This window comes from Orycteropus afer, unplaced genomic scaffold (assembly GCF_000298275.1).
Source record: "Orycteropus afer afer isolate SDZICR_OR568_19922 unplaced genomic scaffold, OryAfe1.0 scaffold00003, whole genome shotgun sequence".
Classification (NCBI taxonomy): Eukaryota; Metazoa; Chordata; class Mammalia; order Tubulidentata; family Orycteropodidae; genus Orycteropus; species Orycteropus afer.
The window spans coordinates 31,130,660-31,152,494 of record NW_006921590.1 but is presented as its reverse complement, the minus strand read 5'-3'; the positions used below and the strand labels follow the sequence as shown (position 1 = coordinate 31,152,494).

The 21,835-nt window shown below is 38.3% G+C and overlaps 1 protein-coding gene across 1 annotated transcript in view; it reads right to left on the bottom strand.

Moving 5' to 3' along the window:
* Nucleotides 1-21,835, bottom strand: part of CEP63 (centrosomal protein 63) — a 92,262-nt gene that overhangs the window by 34,665 nt on the left and 35,762 nt on the right. The window contains exons 3-5 of the mRNA XM_007937075.1: nucleotides 12,414-12,509; nucleotides 11,207-11,329; nucleotides 6,244-6,357 (exon numbers count right to left, since the gene is read on the bottom strand). Of these exons, the coding sequence (XP_007935266.1) occupies nucleotides 6,244-6,357; nucleotides 11,207-11,329; nucleotides 12,414-12,509 (333 nt within the window). The remainder of the gene's footprint in view (nucleotides 1-6,243; nucleotides 6,358-11,206; nucleotides 11,330-12,413; nucleotides 12,510-21,835) is intronic.

The window sequence follows — 21,835 nt, the reverse complement described above, 5'->3', positions numbered from 1 at the left end:
GAGCACTAGTGACTGGGTTTTACCACTTTCTCCTGCTCTTCCAGCCTGCTACTCTGTGCTACGCCCGTGCTTACCTTGCTCCCGGAGACCCGGTCCCCCTCGGGAGGGTAACAAGGGAAAGTGTTCAGTGCAGATCAGTGAGTAAGATAAGTGAGATATTAATATCATATGCAAGTAAAATCTTGCTGAAGGTAATTAAAAAACAGTTGTAGCAGTATACTGACACGGAACTTCCAGAAACGCAAGCTGGATTCAGAAAAGGACATGGAATGAGGCATATCACAGCTGTTGTCAGATGGATTTTGGCTGAAAGAATACCAGAAAGATGTTTATGTGTTTTCCTGACTATGAAAAAGCATTCAATTGTGTGGATCATCACAAATTATGAATAACATTGAGAAAAATGAGAACTCCAGAACACTTAATTGTGCTCATGAGGAACCTGTACTTGGATCAGGAGGCTGTCATTGAAACAGAACATGAGACACTGCATGGTTTAAAATCAGGAAGGGAATGTGTTAGGGTTGTAGCCATTCACCATACTTATTCAATATGTATGCTGAGCAAATAATATGTGAAGCTGGATTATGTGGAAAACACGGCATCAGGACTGGAGGAAGATTCATTAACAACTTGCAATATGCAGAAGACACAACCTTGCATGCTGAAAGTGAAGATGACTTAAGCACCTACTGATAAAGATTAAAGACTATATAGTCTGCAATATGGACTACATCTTAACATAAAGAAAACAAGTATCTTCACAACTGGACCAATAAGCAGCATCATGATAAACAGAGAACAGACTGAAGTTGTCAAAGATTTCCTATTACTTGATTCCACAGCCAACATCAAGGGAAGCAGCAGTCAAGAAATCAGATGGCACTTGGCAAATCTACAAAAGGTCTCTTTAAAGAGCTGAAGGGCAAAGATGCTTCTTTGAAGACTGAGGTGTGCCTAATGCAAGCCATGGTGTTCTCAATCACCTCATATGCATGTGAAAGCTGGACAATGAATAAGGAAATGGAAGAAGTGTTGTGCTGATGCTTTTAAGTCAGGGTGTTGGCGAAGAATACTGAAAGTACCATGGACTGCCAGAAAAACTAACAAATCTGTCCTGAAAGAAGTGTAGCCAGAGTGCTCCTTAGATGTAAGAATGGCCAGACTTTGTCTCACCTACTTTAGACATGTTGTCAGAAGGGACACAAAACACTAGTAATACAATGTTGTAATAATCAATAAATTACATGGATACATATCAATTCCTTACACCAAAATAAATTTTAGATAAAATATTTAAAAAGAAAGAAAGCACCAGAAGATATCTTGGCTTACGTAAGACCTTAAATACCCAGCTGTAACATAACAACCAAGGGTTAATATCCTTAATCTGTGACACCAAAGATAGAGACCCTTAAGAAAAAAATTATATAACTAAACAATTGTAAATACCTATGCATAAAACAATTGTATGCTCATAAAAACCATGAGCAAAATTAAAGTAAAATGAGGACAAACATAAAACTGCAACATAACAACAAAGGGTTAACATTCTAATCTATGAAGAGCTCTTTCAAAATAGTAACAAAAATAAAACATTCTAAAAGAAAAATGAATAAAGGATATTAACAGGCAATTTACAAAAGAATGGAAATAGTTACAAGCAGGTGAAAAATTGCTCAATCTCACTTGTACCATTTTTTTTTTTTTCCACCTATCCAAACCCACCAGCCACTCCTTGGAAGGTAGGGTGAGCGATCTACTTCCGTAGTGATACTACCTCAGAATCCCAAGGAGGGGTCGCTATGAGTCGGATCCGACTCGATGGCAGTTGCATTTGGTTTTTTGGTTTATCAGATTGTCAAAGACAAGCCTAAAAGTAGGGAAAATGAAAAGAAATAATAGTGCCCAATGTTGGCAAAGCATGAGGAAATGGATATTCTCAATATACTGCTAGTGAAAGTCTTTGGCAATACAGTATATACAGGCAGTCCCAAGGTATGATCAAGATACTGTTTCTAAGTGTGTCTTTAACTCTAATTTGTAGGTAAGTCAGAACAGGTGCATATGGTTCTTATTTAGCCTTACTTTAGTGCAAGAGAAAGAGCTCTGGTGGTGTAGCAGTTAAAGCATTTGGATGCTAACCAAAAGGTCTGTGGTTTGAACCCACCAGTTGTTCTATGGGAAAGCAGTCAGCTTCCATAAAGATTTACAGCTTTGGAAACCCTATGGGGGTTGCTATGAGTTGGAATCAACTCGATAGCAGTGGGTCTTAGTGCAAGAGAGCTCTGGTGGTGTCACTGTTAAAGTGCTTAGCTGCTAAGCAAAAGGTCAGCAGTACCAACCCACCATGGAAGAAAAGATGTGCCAGTCTGCTGGCCCTATGGGGCAGTTCTACTTTGTCCTACAGGGTTGCTATTAGCCAGAATTGACTCAATGGCAGTGGGTTTGGTTTTCTTGTTTTAGTGCGAGAAAAGTGTCAAAACCTTTTCAATGACTTAAAAGCTACACGTGCCGCAAATGAAGGTGATTGTGATGAAGAATATGTTGTGAGTAGGGGGTGGTTCAAGGAACTCCAGTGGTACCATGGTTAAAGCACTGGGCTACCAAACAAAAGGTCCGTCGTTTGAACCCACCAGCTGCTCCACAAGAGAAATACGAGGCAGTCTGCGTCTGTAAAAACTTATAGCCTTGGAAATCCCAAGGAGACAGTTCTATTCTGTCCTATAGGGGTCACTGGGAGCTCTGGTAGCATAGTGGCTAAGACACTTGCGTGCTAACCAGAGGGCTGGCGGTTCAAACCCACCAGCCACTCCTCAGAAGGAAGGTTGGGCAATCCTACTTCCGTAGTGATACTGCCTCGGAAACCCAAGGAGGGGTCGCTATAAGTCGGGTTTGACTCGACGGCACATAACAACAACAACAATAGGGGTCACTATGAGTCAGAATCAACTCAATGGCAATGGGTTTGATTTTTTGGTTTAGGGGTTGATTCAATCGATTCAAAACCTGTATTAAGCAACCTGTGATATGCAGCTGACACACCCTTGCTTGCTGAAAGTGAAAATGGCTTCAAGCACTTACTGATAAACATCAAAGACTACAGCCTTCAGTATGTATTACACTTCAACATAAAGAAAACAAAAACCTCACAACCTGACCAATAAGTAATATCTTGATAAATGGAGAAAAGACTGAAGTTGTCAGGGATTTCACTTTACTAGGATCCACAATCAACACCCATGAAAACAACAGTCGGGAAATCAGACATCGTACTGCACCTGCACAAAAGTACTGCAAAAGACCTCTTTAAAGTGTTAAAGAGCAAAGATGTCACTTTGAAGACTAAGATGCACCTAACCTACACCACAGTATTTTCAATAGCCTCATATGCATGTGACAGCCGGACAATGAATAAGGAAGATCAAAGAAGATTTGATGCATTTGAATTGTGGTGTTTGCAAAGAATACTGAAAATACCTTGGACAGTCAGAAGAACAAACAAGTGTGTCTTGCAGGAAGTACAGCCAGAACGCTCTTTAGAAGCAAGAATGACCAGACTTCATCTCTCGTACTTAGATCGTGTTGTCAGAAGGGACCAGTCCCTGGAGAAGGATATCATGCTTGGTAAAGTAGAGGGTCAGTGAAAAAGGGGAAGACCCTTGACAAGATGGACACAGGGGCTGTAATGACAGGTTCGAGCATAGCAGGGATTGTGAAGATGGCACAGGACTTGGCAGTGTTTCATTTTGTTGTGCTTATTAAGGTTGCTATGAGTTGGAACTGACTTGACAGCACCTAACAACAACCATGTAAAAAAACTGTGTTTTATTATGGAAATTTTCAAACATACACAAACATAGAGACTAAGACAATGAATCCTTTATATATATATTCATCACCTAGCTTCAATAATTACCACCATACTGCCATTCTTCATAATTTTTAAAGTTTCCAACTACCCATTTCTCCCTCCCCCACCAACAGTTTTTTCCTATCAAATGTGTACAAGAATGTAATGTACACTATCATAACCACAGAAAATGTCTGAAGACATTTACAACAAAATGTTAATCATGGTAAATCTCTATGTGGTAGAATAATTATGGGTAATTTTATTAAACTCATCTGCATTTTCTCATTCTTCTAAAATTAACATGAATTACATTAGTAACTGATTAAATAAAAAGAACTCAAGCAAATTTAAGACTCAAAACGCAAGCAGTTATTTCTGAATTCCACTTGTAGTTGTTAAAAATATGAATAAAAATTCTATCAAATTGTTTTAAATGGGGGGAGATACTGATACCCATTTACCCAATCACCCAGATTTTCTATTGTCATTCATTTATTTCTCAACCAAATGTAATATGTGAACTTTGACTGGATTCTGACTTGAACATTCAACTGTAAAAGGATATTTTGTACAGAATTGGGAAAACATGAATAGACTTTATATTAAACAATATTAAGAAGTTATTATTTATTCTATTAATATGACAATGGTATACTGTAGTTACATTTTTGTTTTGTTTTAAAGAAGCCCTTATCTATTGGAAAATAAGGTGATACCTAGAATTTACTTTGTAATATTCCAGCCAAAAATGAAAAGGAGAGAGGGATGAACAAGATCGGAAAAATGGTAACTATTAATGCTGAGTAATGGGTACAAAGAAGTTATTTAAAAGTCTTAAAAACCAAGATGACCATATAGCACAGGTACAAAGTGAACCATGGAAAGATTTAACTTTCTACTTTGCTAAGGAAGAAAAATGGAAACATACACTTTTAAGTAACAATAATACATTTTTTTAGTTAAACAGTAAGAGAACAGGTTAAACAAAAGTATCAGAAGAGTAATTCAAACAAAATCTATTCCTAGTAGGGAAAATAAATGTTGGCTTTTAAAAGGCTTCGTTATCTAATCCTAGAAAAATTATGGTAAATAAAAATCCCATTTTCACCAACAATGAAGTTTTAATTAAACTAAAAGAGGATGCATAATCAATAAAAAGTATACTCTCCATGGATAATAACAGACCAACAGTGAAAATTACGATTCAATTTGCTTTTTTTTGCCAATCTATAGACTACCGTTAAAATATAACAATATCTTACAGCTATTTATGTTTGTAGAGTGCTTTAGCATTCAGAACAGCTCTGGCATACTGGGATTTCATTGGCCTGCTCTGGCTACATAGTTTACTGCAGTCTAGAAAATAATTTTCTTCCTTGAGGTGGGCCTTCTCTGACATTCTGAGCGAAGTCACTCAGAGCAGAGCCATTCTTGGTAGTTTATTAGCCAGCTGGTATTTCAAAGGGACTAACAAAAGCCAATAAATACATTAAGACTTGAAGCAGCAAATATATACAGATTATAAAAAAATAACTCCCCTCTACTCTAGCTCTCCTAACTTATACAGTCTGTTTCCTCATTCTGCAAAAGTGGGATAACTACTAACCTTGACAAATTACCATAATATTAAATAGCTAACATATGCAAAATGCATCTAGAAGCATGAAGACAATATCTAGCACATAATGGAAAGCCATGAACATTCAATTTCCTTTATGTTCATTTCTCTTTATGTGTTTGGTTCTTAATTGATAAAGCAAACAAGCTGAATATGTTTTAAGAAGAGATATTCCTAAACTAGATGTCTATTTTTTGTTTTTGTCTTAAGCCAGCAGTAATTCTTCATAAAAGAAAGATTTCTACTACAGCTTCATACTTCAAAAAAGGTCTGTTCCCACAAAGACAGTGTTTTTAATTAGTGTACGCACCAATGCAGTGTGACTCTCTCAACATTTCTGTTAAAACAGATAGAACAACTAAAGCGCTCTGGCCTAGGCCCCCCAGGGAAGGCCATCAGACACTTCAGCACAGAGAGATAAAGCAAGACACCAACAGAAATAAGGTCAAAGCCAGAGTCAGAGCCAGAGATTGACCAGCAGAGACAGAAGGAACTGGAGAAGGAGAAAGAGAATGAGGGTTGGGGTGAGGTGGGCAAAGAGAATAGGGGAGGAAGAAAGAGGCAAGTGAGGTGTGGGGTGAAGAAGAGATGTTTGAGCCTGTCTAGATGCTGAAGGGGATTAGCCTAAAAACAGAGAAGGAGCGAGGTCTACTATGTAAGAAACAGAATGAGGTCAGCAAAGAAGCTGAAAGAGACTGGCACCTGGAAGTTGCATTAAGGTAGTTCAGATTTAATCAAAACCTATCTGCCTTCATTACTTTAAACCCACCTGAATTATCTCTGATTGTTCAGCCAGAGCCTTCCTTTGTGCCTCCAGAGAAGATACTTGTTGCTGATAAATCAAGCGTTGCTTTTCCCAGTCCAGTGATTTCTGACGAAATTCCTGAAGAGCCAATTAAGGTACTTAACTTATGAGTGCGTCCCCTTTGTTCACTGCTTCCCAGATTCACTTTTACTTTCTCTCCATGTCCCTGGGTACACATGCACCTTTCTCCACAGCAGGAATCCCATTACTCACTTATCTGATATAACTGCAGAGTGATATTGAATTCCTTACATACTGTGCTTCTTGGGTATCTTTCTAAATTTAATATCTTAATGGTGAAGAGTGAGACACAGATGCTAAATACTGGGTTCATGATGATTTTCATAGATTTGCTGCCACCTAAGGGTCGCTGTAATTTTCTAGTGATTTTCGTAAAATTGATAGTAAGATAAATATAACTTCAAAAATATGATTACTAATATCCCTCATGATCCAAATTCTTGATATCTAAACCCAAAAACTGAACAGATTGAAATAAATTTTCAGATACATCCTTTGGTAGTCTAATTCTTACTTCTCAGTATTCAAAACTCAGGAACCAAACAGATTCAGGTAATACAAGGTCAATATCAAACTTTTGTTATCTCAATAGAAGAACAGCAAAGCTAAGAACAAGAAGGGAAATTTGTACTAATTTTAACAGATATTCATAACCCAAAGTCAAACAATTAAAAAAAAATCAATAGTAATTTCAAATTGCATGATCAAGAAAATGAGCCAAATAGTTATAAAAATGGGGCAAAATCAAAGGGAAAGGAAACTCAGTCTACTATTGCCCAATAGGCTCCTAACCTCCAAAGACTCATGCTCCTAAGGGTAATTTCTCTGTCAACTAGATTTCTGACATTCATCCATCCATTCTATTATATACTAGGTATTATTCTGTGTACTGGGAATATAACATTTAACAAAATACCCCCAGTCCTACTCAACTGGAGGGTAACAAATGGTATATTAAATGGTAATAGGTATTTTGAGAAAATTGAACATAAAGTGGTCAGAGAGTTGGAGGTTGCCATTTTGAAAAGGGATGGTCAAACTGAGTGAATAATATTTAAGTAAACACTGATGGAAATGAAGGACAAAGTGATACTATTCCAGGCAAAGGGAACAGCAGCTACAACTGCCTTGAAGTGGGAGCATCGTGGTATATTTTAGGAAAATCAAGGAGGCTGGTATGGCTGGAATGGAGTAAGCAAAAGAGAAATTAGGAGGAGTCAGGGTCAGAGACTTAACAGGGAGCTAGATTGTGGAGTCTCACAGTGACCCCATGTGACAGAGTAGAACTGCCCCATAGGGTGCTTCTGGCTGTAATCTTTACAGAAGCAGATCAGCAGGTCTTTCCCATAGAGCCACTGGGTGGGTTCAAACCACCAATATCAATCAACTCGACAGCACCCAACAACAGACTGTGTAGTTCACTATAGTTACTTTGGCTTTTATGTGAAGCTACCGGAAGCTTTTGCAGAGGAAATAACTTTAAGTAAGGTTACACTATAACAGAATCATTAAGGTTTCATTTAGGCTTGAATAAACTGAAGAATGGACTTACCATCAACTGAAATGGGAGTGAGAGGTGTGGTGTTGATGGAGAAGGGAAAGTGAAAACCTTTGTTTTGGATCTGCTAAGTATGAAATAACATTAGACATCCAAGCGTAGATAAAAAACAAGCAGTTGGAAATTATTCTATAATGGACAGCTCAAGTCTAGATAAATAAATTTGGATAATATCAACATATACATAGTGTTTGAAGCTATGAGACTAAATGAAATCACCAAGGGAGTGAACACAAACAGAAAAAGAAAAGGCCCAATGACAGGATCCCAATATTAAAAAGTCGTAGAGCAAAGGAGATTGAAAAAAAAAGGAGCTCTGGTAGCATAGTGTCTAAGGCACTGCTAACCAGAAGGCTGGTGGTTCAAACCCACCAGCCACTCCACGGAAGGAAGGCTGGACAATCTACTTCGTAGTGATACTGCTTCGGAAACCCAAGGCAGGGTCACTATGAGTCGGGTTCGACTCGATGGCACATAACAACAACCACAACAGTAAAGGAGGAGGAAAGCCAAGAAAGTGTAGCTTTCTTGTAGCTTCTTGAAGCCAAGCAAGTCAAGAAAGTGTTTTAAGCAGGAAGAAAAGATCAGCTGGGTCAAATATTGGAGACAAAAGCTTTAATAAGTGATGTGGCGGCCCTTGGTGACCTCCATGTAAACAGCTTCTTTAGAGTGAGGGGGCAAGTGGCTTATTGGAATGGGAACAAGAAAGAATGGGAGAAAAGGAATTTGAGACAAATACAGGAGTTTAGCTACAGAATGAAGGAGAAAAATAAGCCAGAGAAGGAAGTGGAGTCAAAAGAGGAAATTTAAGACAATAGAATTTTAGATGGAAAAAAAAATGAGGATGAAGAAAAGAGAGGAAAACTGCTGGAGTTACATCTTGAGTAGGGTAGGAGAACAAGGACATTTCCCTTAGGAGCCAAGATGGGACATATGAGTAGAGATACAGATAGATGGGTAGATACAGTGTTGGGAATCTGTGAAAGTTTTGTTTTCATTGCTCTGTTTACTTAGCAAAATAGAAAGTAAGGATCAAGATGTGGGAAAAAGCCTAGGAAGTTTGAGGAAAAAGACATAGTATGAAACAGTCATTGTGGAAAGTGGAAGAATGAGAGGAAATATAGTATAATTCTGGGCAGCAGGAGGAACCATTTGAGGTGGCTGATGCTGGGTGCCATCAAGTTGACTCTGACTCATAATGTGAGCCAGCCAGCCATGTCCAGTCACATAGGGCAGCGAATAAGCAGAAAGTTGGATTTCACTAGGGTTGTGGTTTTGTCAAGCAAGTATGATGAAGAAGAAATAAAAGGGACACAGAAGTTGAAGGGGAATGTAAAGAAGTGATTATGATGACCAACAATAGAATTTAAGCTGGGTAAGGATTGGTGAACAAGGGTATAAGGTCAATCTGCAGCAGTGAAATCTGGCAAACTCAATGGCTTCAAGCTCAACAATACACAGAAAGTGAGATGCTTAAACATGAGGTCCTGAAGGGGCTTCAAGTATTAGGAATGACAAGACTAAGGAACAGCAATGGAAATAAGTAGCTGACCCAGTTGTTGTTGTTGTTGTTATGTGCCATCAAGTCGGCCCCAACTCATAGCGACCCCTCCTTAGGTTTCCGAGGCAGTATCTCTATGGAAGTAGATTGCCCAACCTTCCTTCCGAGGACTGGCTGGTAGGTTTGAACCGCCAGCCTTCTCGTTAGCAGTCAAGTGCCTTAGGCACTATGCTACCAGAGCTCCTAACTGACAGAGGGAGGAGATCAAAATATCTATGGAGAAAAGGCAGCCAAGGAAACCAACGGTTGGTGTATTTTAAGAATCACTCCTATGGATATTTAAATCCTCAAGGGTCTGATAAGAGTAATGTTGAAGAGTGTGACAAAGAGCTGGGAGTTATAATCTGTAAGACCAGGGAGCAACCCAGGGATCAGAAGATGACTCCACCAAGCAATGGTAGTTGGTATACTGGCTGCAGAAATGAAATTCAAAGATGGAGTTTTTGTGATTAAAAAAAAAGAACAGTCAGGCAGTGGCAATGAGAAGCAAGAAGGACATGAGGGATTTGGAGGAAAAAAAACAGATTACTGAAGAGGGCTGGAGGGGAAGCATCATCTGTGCAATCCTCAGATTCAAATGTAATTTCAAATAAACTGTAGAGATATAGAAGAATATTAAACATAGAAATTATAGTTCTAGACAGTAATAATATACTGGCATTTGTGGGTGACAACATCCTAAGTAGAAAATTGTAAGTAATTATACAAAGCGTTGAATAATATTTCTCAAATTAGAATCTGAGAGCTAATAAAATGCAGATTCCTAGGTCCCACAACATAGGCTCAGAATCTCTGAGAGCCTAAAAAGCTCTGTGAGTGATCTGTATGTGGAAGGAGAGGCACTGGTAAAAACAGAGAAAAGGACTGACAGATTGAAGGTGAAAACTGTGACAGCCTTATGCTGCTGCTTCATCTACTCTTGGCAGTGATACTTCAACGATTCCCTTAAATCCTCCAGGGAATCAATACACATAATAAACACAGAGCTGGTCTTAATGAAAAACAGAAAAAAGGGAGGTGAATGGCTTACTAGATCTATATGGGAACTGAAGATAAACAATCTGACGTAAAAGAGTACCAACCCATTGCTGTCAAGTCCATTTCAACTCACAGCAACCCTATAGGACAGAGTAGAACACCCCCACAGGGTTTCCAAGGCTGTAAATCTTTACAGAAGCAGACTGCCACATCTTTCTCCTGCTGAGTAGCTGGTAGGTTCAAACTCCTGACCTTTCAGTTAGCAGCCAAGTGCTTAACTGCTGCACCACCAGGGCTCTCTGTATAAAAACAGTTATGTACTTTCAACATTTACTAAGCCCCTACCCTAGTAGGTGCTCAAAATACAATGACTTAAAAAGGAAAACAAGGATACTTCCCATGACAATCATGTTTCTCAATGGACAAAACTAACTGACATTTTGTCTGGGATAATTCTTCCTGTGTGGGACAGTCCTGGGTATGTTTAGTATCCCTAGTCTCTGCCCCTAAAGGCCAGCTGCACCTCTCAGTTATTCTGACCACCAGAGAAGAGTCTCCGTACATTTCCAAAAGCCCTCTAAGGGTTGGAATGTTCTGTTGAGAATTACTTATAGCTAGTAACGGCATTAACCACAGGGAGCCAGGTGATGATAGGATATACAGTAGATCACCCACCCACCTTTGAGATAGCTCAGCAGCAGTCCTGGAGATGGGAGAAAATTGGTTTTAGGAAACAGCACTATCAGAAATAGCATTTTCCTACATGAAGGCTTACAATCACTGTGAACAAATTATTATCAAGAACATACCTCTATTTTTCCAGTTAACCTCTCAATTTCACACCGATCCTCCTTGTGACTTCTGGTGTTACCTCTGAAGTCTCTTATATGCTTTTTTTGTAGCTTTTCATAGCTTCTCTTCAGTCTACCTAACTGTAGAGACAGTTATTTCTATAATTACAATTTAAGAATTTGCAAACAATGGTAATGGGACAAATTAGTATTTTAAAAGCAAGAGCAGGTACTAAATAGTACTCTGAGAAATAGATTTAAAGCATGTTAGATTTGTAAACTAAAATTCAAAACAAAACTAAAACTACATATGGAAAATAAGGACTGACAAAGAAATATATTGAGTAGAGGAAAAAAAAAATTTTTTAAATAGAACTTTTTTATTACAGTAGCCTTGTCCCTAAGCAACTCTCCCCAACTACACACACACACACACACACACACACACACACAAAATTAAGCAGTAAATAAAAACTCTTTTCCTTTCTTCTAGGCCTGTGGTTCTTAAGCCATGCTCATGTGGAATACTGGAATTCAATAAGCAGGAGAGAAATACTTTAAAATTAAAATAAAATTACTTCTTTTGCCCAACCTGAAGAATAAAATTGAGTTAACAGAACTTTTTATTTTAGAGTTTTTACCTCAAAATGTGTTTTAAAGCTTTGGATACTCCATTATTTAAAATCTAGTGATCGTTCAGGAACTCTGGAAGCGTAGTGCCTAAGGCACTTGACTGCTGACCAGAAGGCTAGCGGTTCAAACCCACCAGCCACTCCCCAGAAGGTTGGGCAATCTACTTCCGTAGTGATACCGCCTCAGAAATCCAAGGAGGGGTTGCTATGAGTCGGGTCCGACTTGGCGTCAAATAACAACAGTCACTGACTGATTCAAAAATTAAAATTTTAAACGTTAAGTTTTTGGTATAAATACTTCACAGTATTATGCAAAATCAGCTCTACTTCTTTCAGGTACTCAACCAAGAGACACATTTTAGCATCCCTGTTCCAGGTAGCATAAGACACATAATTAGCAAGATTCTTTGTGTGGACACAAAAAAACAAAAAAACAAACCCACTGCTGTCATTTCTGACTCATAGATTTTCACTCCTGAACCTCCCATGGAATAGGATTTTCCACTTTGCGAAGTAGAAAATGGCTCATTAGCAAAATTCTCAAAGGGTTAAAGAGACAGAATTACACAACATATAACAGAATTAAATCTCACTTCTTCATGTAATTTCATTAACTCTTGCTTATACTCCATAGCCATTTCTTGCTTGACTTTTTCATGTTCTTCTACCTGCTGACGCAGCATTCCGACCTAAAAACAGATAGGTGAGGGCATTTTTCATTATTTACAGTGAAACAATATCCCTGAAACATAAACATAGGAAATAACCTTTGTACTCACCCACAGACACAAGATCTCAAGGTATATAGGGTAATAACCCACTCTTCAGGAAGTCAAATATCTAGTTACTTTAATAATCCCTAACACTGCCAAAGAAAATGGAGAAAATGGTTCTAGAATTGCTATGTTGAGATGGAAACGTGCTCTCACTGTCTGATTTATTCTCCCCAACTCTCTTCATCCAATAACTTATGGAAAAGAGTAAAACATCTTAAGAATCTTGGAAACTAAGAAGAAAAACAAAACTCTACCTTATCTCAAGAATAATATACGTAAGTGAAAGTGTAGAATAGTCATGTCAGATAAAGACAATAGGAGGCTTGTACCTGCTTTATCATTTACCCTACTTCAGGGAAACCAGCTTCATCCATCAAAGTAAGAAAGTTATCCTTACTTTTCAGAAAGATACCCTGTTTTTCAATGGTTTCCTATCAGCCACAGCTATTTTATACCTTACTCTCACCTCCATCAGTATTTGTCTATGTCTCTTGATAACAAGTTAGAACTTCATCCATTAATAATAGGGTCTGGGGAGGAAGAACAGGGAACAGGAGGCAAGAATCTCAATCACAATGTAGAACTGCAAGTTTTGTTTTGTTGTTATGCGCCATTGAGTCGGATCCAACTCATAGCAACCTCTCCTTGGGTTTGCGAGGTGGTTTCACTACAAAAGTAGACTGCCCAACCTTCCTTCTGAGGAGTGGCTGGTGAGTTTGAACCGCCAGCCTTCTGGTTAGCAGTCAAGTGCTTTAGACACTATGCTACCAGAGCTCCTAAATTTTTTATAAGAATAAAAAATAACGCAATCCCAACATAAATATTAGGATATATTTTTTTAACTTGAAAAAGTGATTCTGAAGATAAAATTTGAATAATGGATAAATATAGTCAATAAAATCAAAAAGATAAAACTCTACTTTTAAGAAAAGATTTACGTCAGCCTGCAAGATCAGTTATGTTTCTATACACCTGCAATGAACAATCTGAAAAGGAAATTAAGAATATAATTCAATTTATAAAAGCATCTAAAAGAATGAAATACCTAAGAATAAATTTAACCAAGAAGGTGAAAGACTTGGACACTGAAAACCACAGAACAGCTCAAAGAAATTAAATAATACATAAATAAAAGGAAAGACATCCTGTCTTCATGGACTGGAAAACTTAAATCATTAAATACTATCTAAAGGAATACATAGATTCAGTAAGACCCCTAAAAATTCCAACAGCCTTCTTTGCAGAAATAGGAAAATCAATCCTCAAATTCATGTGGAATTACAAGAGGTACCAAATAACCAAAACAATCTGGAAAAAGAATAACCAGAGTTGGAGGACTCACACTTCTCAATTTTAAAACTAACTACAAAACTAATCAAAACAGTGTAGTAAGGGTATAAGATTAGAAATATATCTATGTAGGAGACCCTTGATAGAGAGGGAGAACAATGTGGAACAAAACTCAAAATCATTTGGAGGCAAAAAAAAAAGGCGGAAAGGTGGGGACCAGGTTTGCTGGTCCGATAGAGCCTGGTGGAACCACTGAGACTACGGTCCCTAGCTGCCTTTCAGGTGTGGAATTGAACCCACACCTGTGGTTTCCAGCCAAACAAAAGACAGGCATATGAGTTGAACATTTACCTCAAGTAGATACACTCCTTGGAGAGAACAATCATGGGAGAAAGAAGGGCTGCTTAGGCACAGGGAGACAGGTCAGGGGGCAGGAGAGGATGGAGGGATGGACACTGGGAAGAGGTAACTATGGGGAGGAAGTGGGAGGGGAGCTGTTACATTGTGGTGAACTGTGGTCAATGTCATGAGACAAAATATATGTGAACTGCTGTATGGAAAGTGAATTTGCTCTGCAAATCTTCATTCAAATCACAATAAAAGAAAAAAGATTAGAAATATAAATCAATAGAAAAGAATTCAGAGTCCAGAAATAAAACCATTCATCTATAGTCAACTGATTTTTGACAAGACTGTCAACTCCATTCAACAAGGAAAGAAAAGTCTCTTCAATACCAGAAAAACAGGATATTCATGGGTAAAAGAATAAAGTTGGACCCCCGACCTCACTTCATATATAAAAATTAACTCAAAGGGTCAATGATCTACATATAAGAACTAAAACCAAAAAACTTTCAGAAGAAAAGATAAGGATAAATCTTCATGACCTTGGAATTGGCAACGGATTCTTAGATACAACACAAAAGCATGAACAATGAAAGAAAAAACTGATAAACTGAACTGCATCTAAATTAAAAACTTTTGTGCATCAAAGAACATTATCAAGTGAAAAGAAAACCTACAGAATGGGAGAAAATATTCACGAATTTTATATCTGAAAAGATATTTGTATCCAGAATATATAAAGAACTTCTGTAACTCAACAACAAAGACAAAATAACCCAATTTAAAACATGAGCAAAAGATCTGAAAACATTTCACCAGAGAAGACATACAAACAGCCAATAAGCACATGAAAAGATGCTCAAGGTCAATAGGGAAATGTAAATCAAAATCACAATGAAGGGAAGGTTTATGGTGATGGAAAAATCACATTGATTAAGGGTAGGGCTGCACAGTCAATTAATGTAATTGCTGTCAATAAGTTGTATACTTATAAAACAGTTGACTCTGTCAAAGTTGTATGATAAATAAAGTAGCTATTAAGGCTGTTTATGTACAACCAAACTCTGCATGGGATTTGGTTCTGTGCTTTAGAGGTTTAGGGTCATAGTTACACAGAATATATCATCAGTTAACTGGCCTAATAACATGTTAGTGATTCTGTTCTACCGCCTAGATTGTTGTGTTGTGTGTATGGGGTCTTAAAAGCTTGCAAGTAGTCATCCAAGGCATGACAATTATTATCTATTCACCTAGGACAAGAGAGGAAGAAGGAGAGTGAGAAATAGGAAGAGGATATGTAGTATGTGGCTAACTGCTTCCATGAAGAATTGCCTCCTTTGTCATCAGACCAGAAGAACTGGATGTTGCTAGGCTACCATTGCTGAACATTTGATCAACATTTTAATCAAGGATTTCATAGAAGAATCACGATCAAAAAGGGGAAAATGGAGAAGAGAATTTCAAATTCTCATGGATTCTAGAGTTTCTGGAAGCATGGAAGACAGCTGAATCCCACAAACTATTCTCTGGAGATCATCTTTAAACCTTAAAGCAAAAATAAAATATCCCTGAAGTCTTAAAATCAAACAATAGTTTACCTTAACTAGTGAAAAAGGTCTGCCTTGAACATGCTCTTTTATATAGGATAGCATTAGGCAAATCTGCTACAAAAGATCTCTTTAAAGTATTGAAAGGCAAAGATGTCACTTTGAAGACTAAGGTCTTAAAAGTCTTACCTAACCTAAGCCATGGTATTTTCAATTGCCTCATATACTTGCAAAAGCTGGATAATGAATAAGGAAGACAGAAGAATTGATGCCTTTGAAGTGGGGTGTTGGGAAGAATACTGAAAATACCATGGGCCAGCAGAAGAAAAAAAAAAAAAAAATCTGTTTTGGGAGAAGTGCAGCCAAATGCTCCTTGGAAGTGGGAATGTCCAGACTTCATCTCACCTACTTTGGTCATGTTGTCAGAAGGGACCATTCCCTGGAGAAGGATATCACGCTTGGTAAAATAGAGGGTCAATAAAGAAGGGGAAGGCCGTCAACAAGATGGATTGACACGGTGGCTACAATGATTGGCTCAAATGCAGCAAGGACTGTGAGTATGGTGCAGGACAGGGCAGTGTTTCATTCTGTTGAACATAAGATTGCTATAAGTTGGAATTAACTTGATGGCACCTAACAACAACATATGGGATCAAATTGACAAAAGCAACTTGAAAGAGTTTATGTTAAGGAAGGAGGAACATCTCATAAAAAGAGAGTGACAATGTTTGCACAACATAAAGAATATAATCAATGCCACTAAATTGATTATAGAAATTGTTGAATTGGTAAATGTTTTGCTATATATATTCTCAACAACAACAAAATATATTTAAAGAAAAAATTTAAAAAGAAAAATGACAGTAAGATACCATTTTATAGCTACTAGGATGACTATACTAGGGAAAACCTTATGAATAGCAGGGAAATACTGTCTGATTCATTACTGTGCAACTTTATGAACAGCCCAGAAACAATGTCCAATACAGTGCAGGAGGATAAGCCACTTAGGTCAGAAGGCTCTCAAAACAGGACCAGGAAAGAGTGGTGTCATCAGAGTAGAACCAGACTTAATGATATGGATAAAGTAAAGTTTTCAAGACTTCCATGTGCTGACATGGCATGACTCAAATTGAGAAGAAGCAGCTGCAAATCCACTAATATGGAATGTGGAACATGTTCCATCCATTGGAACATGGAATGTATGAAGCATGAATCTAGGAAAATTGGAAGTTATCAAAAATGAAATGGAGCGTATAAAGATTGATAATCCAGGCATTAGTGAGCAGAAATGGACAAGTTTTGGCCATTTTGAATCAGACCACCATGTGGTCGACTATGCCAGGAATGACAGTTTGAAGAGGAATGGCATGGCATTCATCATTACAAAGGATGTTTCAAAATCTGTCCTGAAGTACAAAGCTGTAAGTGATAGGATAATATCCATACACCTACAAGGAAGACCAGTTAATATGACTATTCAAATTTATGCACCAACTACCAAAGCTAAAGATGAGGAAATTGAAGATTTTTACCAGCTTCTGTACTCTGAAATTGACCGAATATGCAATCAGGATGTGTTAATTATCACTGGTGACTGGAATGCAAAAGTTGGAAACAAAGAAGAATCATCAGTAGTTGGAAAATTTGGCCTTGGTGACAGAAATGACGCTGGAAATTGCATGATAGAATTTTTGCAAGACCAATGACTTATTCATTGTAAATACCTTTTTTCAACAACACAAACAGCGGCTATACACATGGACTTCACCAGATGGAATACACAGGACTCAGACTGACTACATCTGTGGCAAGAGGCAATGGAAAAGTTCAATATCTTCAGCCAAAACAAGGCCAGGAGCTGACTGTGGAACAGACCATCAACTGCTCATATGCAAGTTCAACTTGAAGTTAAAGACAGTTAAAACAAGTCCATGAGAGCCAAAAATGATCTTGAATATCCCTCCTGAATTTAGAGACCATATAAAGAATAGATTTGATACACTGAACACAAATGACTGAAAACCAGAAGAACTGTGGTATGACATCAAGAACATCATCCATGAAGAAAGCAAGAGGTCACTAAAAAGATGAGAAAAGAAAAAAAGACCAAACTGGATGACAGAAGAGACTCTGAAACTTGCCCTTCAGCGGCTAGTAGTGAAAGCAAATGGAAGAAACGGCAAGATAAAAGAGCTAAGCAGAAGATTTCAAAGACCAACTCGAGCAGACAAAGCCAATTACTATAATGAAATGTGCAAAGACTTGGAGTTACAAAACCAAAAGGGAAGAACATGCTTGGCATTTCTCAAGCTAAAAGAACTGAGGAAAAAATTTAAGCCTCAAGTTGCAATAACAAAGATTCTAAAGGCAAAATATTGAATGATGCAGGAAACATCCAAAGAAGATGGAAGGAATACACAGAGTCACTGTACCAAAAAGAACTGGTAGATCTTCATCCATTTCAGGAGGTGGCATACCAACGGTACTGAAGGAAGAAGTCGAAGCTGCACTGAAGGAAGAACAAGGCTCCAGGAACTGACGGAATACCCATTGAGAGGTTTCAACAAACAGATGTCCCACTGAAGGCACTCACTCAGCTATGTCAAGAGATTTGGAATACAGCTACCTAGACAACTGACTGGAAGAGATCCCTATTTGTACCCATTCCAAAAAAGGTGATCCCACAGAATGTGGAAATTATCGAACAGTATCATTAATATCGTATGCAAGTAAGATCTTACTGAAGATCATTCAAAAACGGTTGCAGCAGTATATTGACAGAGAACTTCCAGAGGTGCAACCTGGATTCAGAAGAGGATGTGGAACAAGGGATATCATAGCTGCTGCCAGATGGATCCTAGATCAAAGCAAAGAATAGCAGAAAGATGTTTACTTGTGTTTTATTGACTATGCAAAGGCATTTGATTGTGTAGATCATAACAAATTGTGGATGAAATTGAGAAGAATGGGAATTCCCGAACACTTAATTGTACTCATGAGGAACCTGTACACTGACCAGGAGGCTGTTGTTCAAATAGAACAAGGGGACACTGCATGGCTTAAAATCAAGAAGGGAGTGTGACAGGGTTGTATCCTTTCCCCATACTTATTCGATCTGTATGCCGAGCAAATAATCCAAGAAGCTGGGCTATATGAAGAAAAACATGGCATCAAGATTGGAGGAAGAACCATTAACAACCTGAGATATGCTGATGACACAACTTTGCTTTCTGAAAGGTAGGATGACTTGAGGCACTTACTGATGAAGACTGAAGAATACAGTCTGCAGTATGGATTACATCTCAATATAAAGAAAACAAAAATCCTCACAACTGCACCTGTAAGCAACATCACGATACATGGAGAAAAGACTGAAGTTGTCAAAGACTTCACATTGCTTGATTCTACAATTGATGCCAATGGAAGCAGTAGTCAGGACATCAGATGACATATAGCACTGGGCAAGTTGGCTGCAAGAGACCTCTTTCAAGTGCTAAGGAGCAAGGATGTCTCCTTGAGGACTAAGGTGTGCCTGACACAAGCCAGGATATTTTCAATCGCCTCATATGCATGTGTGAGCTGGACAATGAATAAGGAAAACCGAAGAAGAATTGATGCTTTGAGTTGTGGTGCTGGCAAAGAATGCTGAAAGTACTGTGGACTGCTAAAAGAACTAACAGATCTGTCTGGAAGTGCAGCTGGAATGCTCCCTGGAAGAGAGAATGGCCAGACTTCGTCTCACCTACTTTGTTGTCAGAAGGGACTACTCCTTGGAGAAGGATGTCATGCTTCGAAAAGTGGAGGGTCGATGAAGGAGGGGAAGACCCTCAACGAGATGGAGTGACACAGTGGCTGCGATGATGGGCTCAAGTATAGCAGGATTATGGAGCTGGTGCGGGACCGGGCAGTGTTTCATTCTGCTATGCAAAGGGTCGCTATGAATCAGACACGACTCGACGGCACCTAACAACAACAGGATGACTATTGGGGACCAAAAAAAAAAAAACTCTGAAAATTACTGAGGATATGGAGAAATTAGAACCCTCATACATTGCTGGTGGGAATATAAAATGGTGTAGCCACTGTGCAAAATCATTTGGAGGACCCTTAAAAAGTTAAGCATAGAATTATACTATGACCCAGCAATTTCCACTCCTAGGTATATTCCCCCAAAATAAGTGAGCAGGGTGCCCTAATGGTCACAACAGCATTATTTATAATAGCCATAGAAGAAACTCAAATATCCATGAAAAGATGAATGGATAATCAAAATGCAGTATATATATGCTACACTAGAAAACTATTCAGCTATAAAGAGAAATGAAGTTCTGATATATGTTATGAGATGGATGAGCCCTGAAAACATACTGGGTACAGTAAATCAGATACAAAACAAACAAGCAAAACCCAAACCACTGCTGTCAGGTTGATTTTGACTCATGGCAATCCCATGTATTAGAGTAGAACCGCTCAATAGAGTTTCTTGGCAATAAAGTCTATACCCAAAGAGTAAAAAATATTCTGGAAAAGTTAGTCTGAAAAATCATTAAGAGCAATAATGCAGTATTCACCCTACCAGAAAATGAAACTTATTACCATTAAAGAGCAGAAATGAGAACTTCAAGTCCCAATGAACTGTATTACTGACTCTTACACAACATTGACTAAGTCACTGATCAGTAAATAGAAGTGAAAATATTAACTATTAATGAAGGTAAAAGGACCAAACTGTTCATGGAATGTCTAGTCCTTCTTACACAAGAGTCCTAGAGTAAAAATAATAAGAAAGTGAAAATATTATAGATGTTAATAGATGTGTTTCAGGATTATCCCTCATTGGAATGAGAAGCTGGGGGATTTATCCATGGATTCCAGTCCTTCCACTGCTTGAAGTTTGCCCAAGTGTTAACTCCCCAAGACTTCCAGGTTTCACCTAAGCAGTTTCCCAGGCTCCAGAGAGCGAAGTATAGTGTAGTAAGACACTAGCAGTAGTATGCAGGGAGCACCTATAATACAATGAAACCTGCAAGAGTCAGGACTTGATGGCACTGCTTTGTATTTTCATGTCTCGCTAAGTTTTCTGCCTTTCACAGGATGCAGTCTTACCACTTTTCTATCACTGGTTTTAGTGGAAAATATTTTGAGTTTTCCTTCTCTGACAGATTTCCACTTTCTTAGGTTTTATGCAAGCTCTGTTTGAATTACAGAAAGTGGTCTCACTCTCCCTACATTTAGCCCCTTATGATACACGTTCAGACATGACTTTGGAGATGTCTGCCACATATGCTTATGTAGATTGGAGCTTATGGCAAAACCCTGAGAATGCTGCCTTACGATGACCATTGGGATTCTGGACTAGAAAGTTTTCTTATGCTGCAGCATGATACACACCATTTGAAAGGCAATTATTTGCCTGCTATTGAGGACTGACTGAGATTGTCTTACAGAGGACATAAAATCATTATGAGACCTGAAATTCCCATATGTCTTGGGTGATGTCAGAAAACTCTCTAGTGAAGAAGGCAGTGCCTCAAATAGTTTCATAATAAAATGGAAATGTTTCATAAAAGATCAAGCTACTTCCGGTAAGATGGAGGAAAAGACAGACAAGCGACACAAACCCTCTTCAACAAAGAAAAGAAAAACCAATTGACAGAGATACAGAAGATAATCCTGGAACCCTAAACTTAGAAAGGAACTATACAGAAGTGGATTAGGCACCAACTAATGGAAAAACCAGAACGAAAACAGTGAGTACAGAGATGGTCAGAGCTGCAGACTGTCACCTACTCTGAAGGGACCAACAGTCTGAATATTTCCAAGTGGTGCTGGGACTTGAGAATTGACCTAAGGATCAACCCTGGTCATCAAGGGCTGGAAGGACGACTGTGATAATGGCCTATGACTAAGAAGGGAAACAGCAAGGAGGGAGACAACTTGAGGTGTTGATTTTCTGCTGTCTGGAGGGCGCAGCCATTTTTGATTGTTTACACGCGGAAGCCATTTTGGATATTTAAAGTGATGGAGGGAACAGCCATTTTGAATATTTATAAG